Source organism: Dipodomys ordii, unplaced genomic scaffold (genome assembly GCF_000151885.1).
Source record: "Dipodomys ordii isolate 6190 unplaced genomic scaffold, Dord_2.0 Scaffold9, whole genome shotgun sequence".
Taxonomy (NCBI): Eukaryota; Metazoa; Chordata; class Mammalia; order Rodentia; family Heteromyidae; genus Dipodomys; species Dipodomys ordii.
The window spans coordinates 15,981,404-15,994,914 of record NW_012267225.1 but is presented as its reverse complement, the minus strand read 5'-3'; the positions used below and the strand labels follow the sequence as shown (position 1 = coordinate 15,994,914).

Sequence of the window (13,511 nt, the reverse complement as noted above, 5' to 3'; positions counted from 1 at the left end):
ATGAATATCCTTGTATGTCCTATGAATGGTCCTTTATGATAGGGGAAAAATAACTGAGCTTTTACATTTGAGAGTTTATTCCAAATTTGCTGTTGAAATACTTCTTTGGCATCAGCAATGACCATTTACAGATTATGTCTCCGTTCAGTTTGTTTCTATTTACTAATTGTGTGTGCTGGTTGCGGGGGAGGGGAAATACCAGGGCTTGAATTAAGGACCTGAGAACTATCTCATAGCTGTTATGTTCAAGGCTAGCACTCTACCACTTGAGCCACACCTCCAGTTCTCACTTTACTCAGATCTCTTGAGTACCTGGTTATAGTTGTGTGAGCCACTGGTACCTGGCTAGTTCACTAATCCTTTTATTCATTAAGTTTTGAGTAGTGATGTCAGAAGTTTCTATTTTACTCTAGATTTTAAACTCTCTGGTTAAACATTATTAAGCACTATCCTCAAGTGATAATTTCTTTAAATGGATTAGGAAAGGGAACACAGCTTTGCTCAGAATATGCCAAAAGTGCGGGTGGCGAGTGGCAGGGGATCACCTGGTCCTCTCAGCCTTGAGACCTTTGATGAAAGACCATTGCTTTCAATGCTTACCTGGTGATTGCACACACAGATGTCTCTGTTTCTGGACTACAGCTGTCCAGGTATTCCTGTCAGTCTATCTGCTGGCTCATGTCAAAGATCATGGGTGCTTGGCAAGTGACACTGATCAGCTGGGTAACAATCCTTACAAGGTGCTGAAAGCTTAGGTTGTAAGAACCAGATTACCAGGTTTGAAACCAATTTTCCAATTAAGTTTTCCATTAACCAAAGGTCAAGTTACTGAAACTATCTCTTTTGCTTTGCCTATTCTTAAAGTGGTTTTAATAACAGTCATGCTTGGTGAAAATAGTCAGAAAAAATTACTTAAGTGATAACCTAGCACTGAGATTCATGATAATGTTTGCATTTTCAGAAGGCTAAAGGAAATTTGACATTTACAGGTAATAGCCATCTCATCAGAAGCATCATTCCATAGTAGTAAATGAACAGGGTCAGGACATAGGTTTTCAGAAAACTAATCAGGTTGACTAATTGACAAGTCTATTTGGAAACGAATCTTCCAGGAAAAACACCCTCACCAGCTCCAACAGTAGCCTCACAACTGCTACTTAATAATCTTGCCCTAAACTTTTTTCCATGCTTTTTTTTAAGCCTCATGTGATAGCTTTGCAAGACAAAGATATTATTCTGATCATCTTACAGAGAAAACAAAATCAAAACCTACAGGCTGTTTTTTTTTTTTTAGAAAGATTGGTTAGTACAATCTATTTTATCTTATTTGCAAAGATATGGTCTTGGGTTCCCTGGAGAGGGGATGTATAACTATGGTGAATTATGTAGTAAGAAAAGTAAGGGAAAGGTCTAATAAAAACCAAAGTTATAACAATATGAACATAAAGAGAAACTTACATATATTGAAAATATCATTACTTGCCACTATATGGATAATCATACTTTTAGTGTGGAAGAAAATCTTGGAAACATATAAACTTGATTTAATTTAAGATTATGGTGAATATGGTCACATGCCTTCTTAGTAAATGAAAAAGGTAAAAAGTATTTTTAAATGTATTGAAACAATGTAGAAATTGTTTCTAAAAATAGGCTAAAATCTTTGAGGGAATTTTTAATTTTAAAAAAGTAAAATAAATAAACTGCACATTTTTTATTGTGAAAATAGTGTACAGAGGAGTTACAATTACATGGGCAAGATAATGAGTACATTTCTTAAAACTGCACATTTTTAAAGGCCAGTCACAGTTATTTTTGTCTGCAAGAGGTCACATGGGGAGTCAATATACCTATATCTGTGTGGTAACTGTAACCCCTCTGGACAGTATCTTTACACACACATATATATAGATAGATAGATAGATAGATACATACATACATACATACATACATTCCTATGGGAAGCTAGGCTAAAAAATATTGGTTCATATGGCTCATGAGATGCACAAGGTTGTGGGACTTGTATTAGAGTATCAGCTCACAGCATGGCCTGTAGCTCAGCCCAAGGCAGTCTAGTGCTGGCTCTGCCCACCCTCCCAGGACCTTGTGCATATGTGCACTCTACAATGCAGGCCAGCAACTCCTCCAATTCCAGGGCCAACACACCTATCACCATACTTAAGTCTTAATCATATGTAAAATAATAGAAAGTTGAAAAGTTTTTACATCTCAGTTATGTGATACTAGGTAAGTTAAAGATGGTTCCCAATTTTCATGAGATGTAATCATTAATCCCTCACTGTTCATGGTCCATGAAGCTCGTTCAAGGATATAGCACTTTACTAGAAAGTGCAACTCTGAGTTCAAACCCTAATATGGATACGAGAAAAATAAAATAATGTGAATAATGTCCAACTTAAACTAATAGAATAATCAAACCTGACATATTACATTGTAGAAGAGTTCTTTTCAGTGGAATGCCTAGTATCATTTAAAATTATTGTTATTACAAAAAGGGATTACAAATTTACTTTGCAGTCTTTTCTTTGTTACAGCAATCAGAACTAGTCAGCACAGTATACAAAAATGACCTAGAAGTACATTTTATGATCATGAGAACCATAACTATTTTTAAACAAATTTATGCTGTAATGCCAAGAACATTGTTTTTTTTTAAATATCAGTAATGTGAATGGTAAAAAAAAACAGCATGTTCTTGGTCCTTACTTTAAAGCAGACTCTGTCTCAAAATGAACATATGCCCTACAATAACTACCAATAACATCTTAACAAAACAGAAGAGTATGCAGTGACAAATACTGACTTGGAATATGAGTGATTAAGGACTTGGAATATGAATAATTTGACATAGGAAGCAGTCATTAGAGCTTATAATCACAAAAATGTTTCTCAGTTTCCTGGAAATATGACCTGAATCAGTCTCTTCATGAGCACAGAACAAATGGCTGTATTCATCTCCAGAGAGAAGAAACTCACTGGACCTGGGCTGGGCTCAGAAGGCTGTGTCTTAATTTAAAAACTAGTAGAACTCTCTTATATGCACTCAAATTGGAAAACCTAGAATTGATAGATTATATTTTAATATACACTTTTGAACCTATTTTAATATAAGACTTTTTTGTCCTGATATTTAGGATCTGTGCTTCCATAAAATGTGAAGAGAATGCTTCAGAAAATCAATTATATAGTCACCCTAAATTTTCTTAAAGATTATTTAAGGCATAGGCATTAAAATGTGCATGGTTGTAGGAATTAGTTAATAGTAAAATCTAAATTTGAATCCAATCTGGGTATTAGCAAGATTCTATATATCAAACTAGCAACCTGAATCCAGTGGCATGTGACTAACATATTGGCAAGAACATATGAGAATTGCAGCTTGAGGTTCGCCTCCAGGAGCAAATGTGAGATCATATCTGAAAAGTAAGTAAGGAAAAAAAAACCCAAAAAACAAAAGATGATGGCTTGAGTTCAAACCTTAGTACACCTAAAAATAAAATTAAACTGGAGTTTCATATAACTCTGTGCTTTTATGTAGTAGTTTAAAAATGAATTTATTTTACTGTATTAACTGAAATATGAAAGATTTAGGGAGTAATCAAATAGTTTAATTCTGTAAAGAGACAAAGTCAAAGTTCAACAAAATAAACATTTGAAAGGTTGGGGTTGGATTAAGGGAAATGGGGTAGATGAAGGAAGGGAACAAGAGAGGACATATGCCATCAAGAATTCAATGTATATCCTACAAAATTAATAAGACTGATGGAAGGGTATAGGGAAGAGATGGGTGAGGCTGTTGACCAAGATACGTTTCTATTCATAAACTGCTTTGTTAAATGATGGCTGCTTTGTACAACTACTTAAAGACAAACCTTAAAAAGACCAAGCAAAACAAACTTACAAATATAAAAAATATAAAACAATTAAAACAATTGAAGGGACAATGAAGTTCAAAGATGTAGGACAGAAGTGAGGATTTGAGAGCTTTATAGATGCCAATATTCCCTTATGTCCACAATGTTCAGAGGCCCTGTGGGAACTGTGCTTCTCAGCACCTTCCTGCTGAAGACCCACTGAAGGAGATGCTCTGCCTCTGCTCTGCTGTTCTGAAACTCTCCATGGCATGAGACAGAAGCCAGAGGAACACAACCATAACTGTGGTCAAGACTGACTGTAGTTCATCTGCCCTCAGGAGTAAATGTGATAAAAGCACATTATGTGCATGTGTAGAAAATCTCATTGAAATCCCTTCTACATTTAAAATGTGTGAACAAGAGTGTATGAACTTTGTAGTTTCTAAACCCAGATTCCAACTAAGTGTGATGTTCAAAGTTGCCAGCCTTGTCTGCTATAACAATGTTCATCACCATTGATTTTGTCAGATTATGTGAAAGTTGATATTGTGGATTTGTCTACAGATTTGGAATCATAATTGACTGCTCCCCAAAATACCTAGTACAATGTTTCTACACTGTACATTATCAGCAAAAATTAACTTTATTGGTATGCAGTGATGATGTTTTCTTATTTTTGAACATGCTTTATTTCAATTTAACTGTATCTTCACTCTAAAATACAAGGACCTTTAATTGACATACAGTAAAAATATTCCAGCAATATCCAAATAAGTGCAATGTTAGCACAAAATGAGAACACAGTGTGCCTGTTTGAAATGGAAAGACAGTGTGCAAAACCAAAACACAACAAAGCTACATCTACTTTGAATTTAATGCAACTGGATTGATTTGAAACAATTATGCTGTAGAATTACTGAATGTTTTTCTTGCTCTAATTTTAGCTAATGGGTGTCATTAGTCCATATTATCTTTGTTGGAATGAATTAAAAACAAATAAGAATGGCTTCGTTCCTTAGATATTTTTATGTCTTCTCTATGTCTCATTACTAAGAATGTCAAGGATATTTAGCAAGAATCTAAACTTCACCATCATGTGTACTCTCACTGTGAAGTAACGTAACTTTATAATATATTCCTTTTGTGTGTGTGAGTGCAGCTGAGATGGAGAGACTCATTTTTGTGACTAGCACTTAGTGAGAAAATTCTCAGAGGAAGCCAGTGAAGACTGAGGGAAGGAGAGGGTGAAGTGGTCCATATTCTGGCGGAAATCAGTCCTCTGCCTTCTCTGTTGATGCCTTGCAGGGTTCCTGTCTATTTCATCAAACCATGCAGACACACACCAAGTTTTCAGTGTAGTTGGGGAGACTGGCTCCCAAATGTAGGGGCCTCTTACAGAAAAGACAAAGCTGGCATCAGCCTGGGCCAACAAACCATCGTGGTAAATGATATGGAAAGGTGTTAGAAGTATCAAGGGCATTAGATAGATTGGAAGAGAAGAAAACCACAAAACAAATTTATTAATAAAGAGGTTTAAAATGGGGATGGGAGACTCTGTCAGTATAGAGGCCTTGACTAGTATATTGAGGCCCTGAGTTCCAGCTTAGTTCTTAAGAGTCCTGAAAAGAAAACTGCTAAGAGGAATGTAAGATAACTACAGACCTGAGAATGATGGTGACAAGACAAAAAAAATCACATTATTTTCTCATCAAAAGCCCAATGTTTTAAACCACTTGTATCTTATCATCCCCAGAAGATTCCTGCTGAAAATATTATCTATTATAAGGAAATTGTTTCTCTGGCAAATAAAATGAAATAGAAGAGTTCAATAAGTCTATCTAAATGTGGTTGAATTTATGTTCTATCCTTCCATTTGTAGCAGTGACCTTTGGCCTTTATCATGAAAGAAAGGAAAAGTAGGAGACTGGGGGCCTGAAGTATTTAGCTAAGCAGAATGCCTGTGTGTTAGGTACAGTGGACACCCCTTGGGCTTGAACATATTAAAAAGAATCCTTCCAAATAAAATGCCTCAATCCTTCTCAAATGAAATCCTCAAATAGAGGATGAAGCACATGAATCACAAACAGAAGCTGAAGGCTTTATTTCAGTATGTCTAACAGGCAAACAAAATCCTACTGAAGACCAGCCATGTTACAGTTTTTATTTATGATCACAGGGGATAATTGTTAGGTTTACTGATAACCAGGGAGAATTTTTTTCCTGAGAATGCATATTTGGAAAGCTGAAACATGATGTTTCAAAACTAGTCATAACAGAACTATAAAAATAATCTCTGATAGTAGAAAATGTACTCATTACCTTAATCATGTAAATGTAACCCCTCTGTACAGTATTTTTACAATAATATATATATATATATAAACTAGTTATAAAATAGAAAACTGTAAACTAAAAATAATTATTGAAACTATTATCTATAAAATGAACATGTTAATTCCACATTTTACTAAATGTATGGATAGTTTGACATTCCCATTACATCTCAGTATAAGGTGTATATTAGCTTTCTTATTTTGCAGTAAGTCTTTGGTATTAGCATGGAGATTGGTGACAAATTGAAGCAAATGATAAGGATTGTTAGCCAAATAATTTCAAAAGAAAAAACTGATGATAAAATGACATCAAATCATGTAGAGCATGAAATTACATATAAGATGTAATGTCCTAAAACGATTGTATGATATTATTTGTGAACTCCCTGAATTAAAAAATCTCCATAGCTTACCAAAAACTTAATTCATACAAACCCAATAGCAGAAAACAGCATAAAAATAATAACGGGCGTTTTAGTGATCTTTCTTGGTTTTTTAGGTTGCTTAGCTGATGAAGCAATAAGGATCTTGTATTTATGGGAATCAGATTCAACAGCAGACTACAAAGATGGATGTTTTCTCCTGGGCTTTCCTTATGCTATATCTTTATTAGTCTGAACTAGATTGGCTTCTTACTGTATTGTTGGGATGGTAATTGAGGTGCAAGCCACTGTCACATAGAGGAGAAGAGGTGCCACTGCTCTGGTCACTTGGAGCACCTGCAGGAAACAAAATCACAACATTCCAGCAGTCAGAACTCCACGTCCTTCTAGACTGGCACAGTCTACATTAAAATTGTAAGAATTCCCAATATTCACAAGTAAATTGCATGCTAACATAAACTCCCATTTCACTTATACAAAAGGCTGTGTTTTGCAAGTAAGCTAAATGATTACAGGTATTTGGACACTGAACGTGACTCACGAATATTTATGTTTTATTTTGGATCATTATAGCTTTAGAAAATATTTGGCCATATAAGATGCATTATTTTGTTTCATTATCCAACGTGATCTGCACCAGACCTGTAATTGTGCAAGATGTTACTCATCTACAAAGTTCCTCTTTGTGTCAGGTTTCTGGCTCTCTGCAAATTCTATATTTAGAAATCATAGCTATCCATGTTATAAATCCTTTTATGGGCTCCGGCTTCCTAAGTACTCTTGGTATATATTCAAATGCCCTCTCCAAAACTATCTCATTTTGTGAAATTGCAGTAACAAAACTTTGTATTAAATTCACATGAGAAGCCTAGTAGTATCTATTTTTTAAAGATGAGTAATTTGTGTCTTAGACACCTGTAATTTTCTAAAATGTCACATTTAGTACCTAGTAGAGTCTGGATTACAATGCATATTTCGTGACTACTGATTCCTTGCTTTACAAAGGATATTATTTTAGAGTTGGCAATGTTGGAAAATGTAATCTATTAATATATCTAAATCCTACTTTTTTTGTCAATCATGGGGCTTGAACTCAAGGACTGAACTCTTTCTATGAGCCTTTTTGCTCAAGGCTAGTGCTCTACCACTTTTTTTTTTTTGATCAGTCATGGGCCTGAACTCTGGGCCTGGGCTCTTCAGCTCAAGGTTAACGTTCTACCACTTGAGCCACAGCATCACTCCCAGCTTTTTCTGCTTATGTGGTGCTGAGGAATTGAACCCAAGGCAAGCTCTCTACCACTGAGCCACCTTCCCAGCTCATGCTCTATCACTTTGAGCCACAGAGCCAATTCTAATTTTCTGGGGGTTATTGGAAATAAGAGTCTCATAGACTTTCCTTCCCAATTGAATATGAACCATAATCCTTAGATTTCAGGCTGTTGAGTAGCTGGGATCACAGGTGTAAGCCACTGCCACCCACCTCCTACTTACATTTTTTTAAATTTCAAACATTACATATCATACCTAACATAGTATATTGATCAATAGAATGAAAGACTTTGTTTTCCTCTTTTATTATTATAAAATTCTCTAATTTTCCTACTTCTAAAACGAAAGCCAGAGGTTTTCTTTGGAATACTAACCTGGACTACATTTTTCTGCTCTTTAAAACTAAAGAATTTTACATTTTTATTTTTATTTTAGCTATCTCTTGTAAAGTTTACTTACATTTTTCTTGTTCAAGTTATTACTTTAATACAACATACGTAATCCTATGAGTTCACCCTAAGCTATCATCAAGTGAATATTATGTAAATTTATAGACTAAATGAGTATAGGTGTACGGTCACTGAATTCCACTCATATTTAGAGAAAATCAAGTTGGTAGAGCAAATTAAACCAAAGTAAATTTTAAAAAACAGATAAAGATAAAAATGGGAATATAACTGGGAAGACATTAAATAAAAATGACAAGTAATAAAAGAAACTAATCAAGTCAAAGATGAGTTCTTCAGAAAGTAAGAAAGCACAGATTATCAATGGAGAAATGAAAACAGGGTCATTAGTAAAGTTAGCAAATGCTAAAGGCAATAATGAAAATATAGGGGGAATCTCACAAAAATTAATTAATGGCATAGTTAAAAAAACTAAAGATCATAGCCAAGAATTTTAAAGATAATAACAGATTCATTCTAAAAATTAAATAACATAAAAGAAATGTAACTCTAGACTCAGACTATTACTGTAAGGTTTTTATTCAATAATTAAGTAGGAGATAATATCCTGATTAAAAAGATTGTTCCTGGAAATAAAGGAACTACCATTCCACAATTATGTGAAGACATAATAAATCTGATGCGGCAGCCTCATAAAACGTTATAAGAAAAATAGAAAAGTACAAATAAAGGTGTTTCATGACACAAACCTGAAGAATATATATGTGAATATATATATATAAGAATATATAAGATGATATATTTTCAAACTGAGTGTTAAAAAAATCACCTCATGAAGAAGTGAATGCAAGCTTGGTTTTACATTCAAAATCATTTAAAAAAATTGATGACATCTGCCAGTTGTCAGTGGCTCACACCTATAATCTGAGCTACTCAGGTTGCTGATATCTGAGGACTGCAATTCAACATTTGTGCAATTTGAAGCCAAAGCAGGCAGGAAAGTCCATGAGTCTCATCTCCATTTAAGCACCAAAAAGCTGGAAATGGAGTTGTGGCTCTAGCCTTGAGCAAAGGAGCTAAGGGACAGCACCCAGGCCCTGAGTTTAAGCACTACCCTCCACACTGGCACGCACGCACACACACACACACACACACACACACACACACACACGATTGACCAAATCCACAAAGAATAAAGTATCAGTAAATCTACAAAAAATAATGGAGATAATTCCGCATCAATTGATATCTTTAAAACTTACTTCAGTATACTAAAATAGAATATATGTCCTCACCTTGATAACAGGTTTCTGTAAATACATACAGCTAATATTATAATTAATGTTAAAACATGCCTGGATATTTCTTTCTTAATGAAAAAAATAATGTCTTTTCTGAATGATTTTCTGAAGGTCTTAGCCATTGCAATTAACAAGAAAACGAATGAAAATGATGTAGATTGGAAAGGATAAAGAAAAGTTCAGTGTTTATAGATGATGACATAATTGTATGTGCAGAAAAATATTTTTAATAAATTTTATTTTATTGTAAAGATGCTGTACAGAGGGGTTACAGTTACATGAGTAAGGTAATGAGTACACTTCTTATGGAACATTATTACCTACTTTTTGTTTTTCTCCCACTATCCTTTCCCTATGCCTTTTCCCCCACCTCCCCAGAAGTTGTAAAGTTCATTTCTGAAAAAGTGTCTTCTGAGTATCATTGTTGCAAGGAGACATTCTTTGTCCTTGTTTCAGCATTTTGTTATTCCCCTTCCCTTCTCCAGATCAGACAAATGTATACACAAGACTCAGGGTATCAGAATCAAAGACAGTTATTGCCAGGGATAAACCAATGCAAAAATAAAAATAAAATAAAATAAAATAAGAAGAAAGAACTAGGTACTGTACATTGGTAACAACAAGGTTAAGAACCAAACCAAAAAAAAAAGACTTGCTGTTTCCATATCTTGGATTTTATTTCAATAAGCAGAATTTTGTATGGTCATATGTGCATAGCTATTGAACTATTATGATTCTCTGCCAGGATTATCCAAGGCATATATGAATTATTGCAAATGAGGGAAACCATAGCCTATGTTCCTTTGAGTCTGGCTAACGTCACTTAATATGATTTTTTCCAAGCCTTTCCATTTCCTTACGAAAGGGGCGATGCCATTCTTTCTGATAGAAGCATAAAATTCCATTGTGTGTGTGTGTGTGTGTATATATATATATATATATGGTAAATATATATAATATAATTATATTATATATAATATATATAATATAAATATATGGTAAATAATACTGAAATGAACATAAGTTGTGCTGGTAGCTTTAGTGTGGCCTTGCTTGTGATCATTTGGATAAGTGCCTAGGAGTGGGAATGCTCCATGATAGGGGAGTTCTATGTTTAGTCTTTTGAGGAATCTCAATACTGATTTCCAGAGTGGTTGAACCAGCTTACATTCCCACCAACAGTGTAGTAGCATTCCCTTTTGGCCACATTCCCTCCAGCATCTGTTATTATTTGTTTTCTTGATAATGGCCCTTCTAAATGGGGTAAGGTGGAATCTCAATGTGGTTTTGATTTACATTTCTTTTATGGCCAAAGATTTTGACCATTTCTTCATGTGTCTATTGGCCATTCTTATTTCCTCTCCAGAGAAGTCTCTTTTTCATTCATTTTTGTTGTTGTTGGTGGTGGTCGTGGAGCTTGAACTCTGGTTCTGGGCTCTCTCCTGCAACTCTTCAGCTCAATACTAGTGCTCTACAACTTGAGCCACAGTGCCACTTCCAGCTTTTACTGTTTTTGTGGTGCTGAGGAATTGAACCCAGGGCCTCACGCATGTGAGTTTTTTTTAATTTGTTACACTACTTATTAATGGGTGGTTGTTTCTTTGGGGATTTATTATTGGTGGGTTTAATTTTTTGAGCTGCTGATCCAAAACTTTGGCAATGTAGCAGGGTATAAAACTAACCCACAAAAATCAGTTGCTTTTCTGTATGCCAACAATAAGAAGAGTTAGGCTGAAAATTTTTAAAAAGCAACTCTTTGTAATAGCCTCTAAAAATCAAAATACCTAGGAATAAACTTAGCCAAAGAAGTCAAGGACTTCTATGATGAAAACTTTAAAAAATGTAAAAACTTTTAAAAAGGAAGTTAAAGCGGATTTAAAGAAATAGGAAAAAAAAAAACCTCCCATGGTCCGGTATTGGGAGAATTAACATCATGAATATGGCAATACTACCAAAGGCTATCTACAAATTCAATGCAATATCCTAACAACATTTTTTTGTCAGTCTTGGGGCCTGAACTCTGAGCCTGGGTGGTGTCCCTGTGCTTTTCAGCTGAAGGTGAGTGCTCTTCCACATGAACCACAGCACCACTTCCAGTTTTCCAGTAGTTTATTGGAGATAAGAGTCTAATAGACTTTCTTGCCCGGGCTGGCTTTGAACTATGATCCTCAGATCTCAGCTTCCTGAATAGCTAGGATTACAGGCATGAGCCACTGGCACCTGGCCCCAACAATATTCTTTAATGAAATAGAAGAAGCAATCCAAAAATTCATATGGAACAATAGAAGACCCTGAATAGCAAAAACAATTCTTAACAGGAGGAACATTAATACCAAACTTCAAGCACTTTATAAAGCTGTAGTTACAAAAACAGCTTGGTGCTGGCATAGGAACAAGTCTGAGGACCAATGGAATAGAATTGAAGACCAGACATGATTCCACAGACTCTGGCCACCTAATCTTTAACAAGGGAGCCCAAACTATTAAATGACAGACAATTCTTTTTAAAAAAATAATCCTACTATAAGCTAGGTGACAGAGTCTCTCCACTATGATCCTAGATATTTATGAACCTAAGGTTTGAGAATACTGGCTTGAATACATCCCAGAAAGACAGTCTGAGAGACTTTTATCTCTATTTAAACAGCAAAAGGCTGGAATTAGAGATGTGACTCATGAGCAAAATGTTGAGTAAAGATGTGAGACATAGAGATCAGGTCTCAGAGAGACATAGATAGATAGATAGATAGACAGATAGATAGATAGATAGATAACCCCTCCTGATAGATAACCCCTCTTATAATTTTGTATTATATGAATTATCAATAGCTGGACAATTATTGCTTGCAATTGAATTAACAAGTATAAAGTATCTCAAGATTTCTCCATTTTAAATCTAAAATCCTGCTGAGAAAATATATCAATAAATGGGAAAGTAAGACACTAAAGTGTGTCTCCACATTTTCTACAAATTTCTTTTATTCACATTCAGAAATATGAATGAGCTTCTGTAGAAATTGGAATGTCATTCCTAACATATAAAAAATGATGGAAATGATCTAAGGAAGCCAAATAATCATGGAGTTCAAGAACTGGGGTTAAAGAACTCATCCTAAATCACATGAAGATATATAATGCTGCAATAATGAATAGTGTGACTTTGGTAGAAAAATAGATATATGAGTTACTGGCAATAAGAAATAACAAATAGATTTAGAATAGGTTCAAAAATGTATAGTCGAATAATATTCTGTGTGTATGTAATTTGCTTCGTACTTGATATGGATAAAACCTTTTCATATAAGTCACAATCAAATTGTAAACAGAAGACTTATAGCCATTATACTTTGAGGAAAAACAATTGAGAGAGTATCTTTTCAACTTTGGTGTTGGCAAATATTTTTAAAGAGGTTACATTAAATAGTAATAATGTGACAACAGCAAGCCATTAATAATTAGAATAGGTTCTGGGAAGATGGCGGAGGAGAAGCTGGAATCCGAACAAGCTCTTGCATAGAAAGCAGTTTTAGAGTTCCAGTGAACAGTCCTAAGCCAGAGAATCACACCAAGTATGCCATCAAAGGACAGAGAGTTAGACAAGAGAGGGAAAGCCAAGGCAAGAAGACACATCTGAGCCCTTGCCAGCAGCCGCCGCCGCGGCGGCAGCAGGGTCCCGGCGGAGGCGCTCACACAAAGAGTCCAGGACGAAGGAGCCAGACGCAGCAGGTGAGCAGATTCTACTCAACACCAGCAAGAACCGACAAGGAGCAGACATCTTCATCCTGCAGTTTGTAGAAGAGAGACGACCCAGGATCCAAGACTCGGCGTGAGTACAAGCACGACATCCTCACTCCTTCTCAGGGAGCAGAGGAGGGAAGGCCACCCCTCCCCCCCAGCACCAGTGATCTCCATCTTGGATACCGACAAAGCTCGGAGGAGCTGC

At 35.3% G+C, this 13,511-nt stretch overlaps 1 protein-coding gene across 1 annotated transcript in view; it reads right to left on the bottom strand.

Annotated features, from left to right (window-relative positions):
* Positions 1-13,511, bottom strand: part of Sntg1 (syntrophin, gamma 1) — an 852,919-nt gene that overhangs the window by 217,084 nt on the left and 622,324 nt on the right. Inside the window, exon 10 of the mRNA XM_013009280.1 lies at positions 6,845-6,927. Coding sequence (XP_012864734.1) covers positions 6,845-6,927 — 83 coding nt within the window. The remainder of the gene's footprint in view (positions 1-6,844; positions 6,928-13,511) is intronic.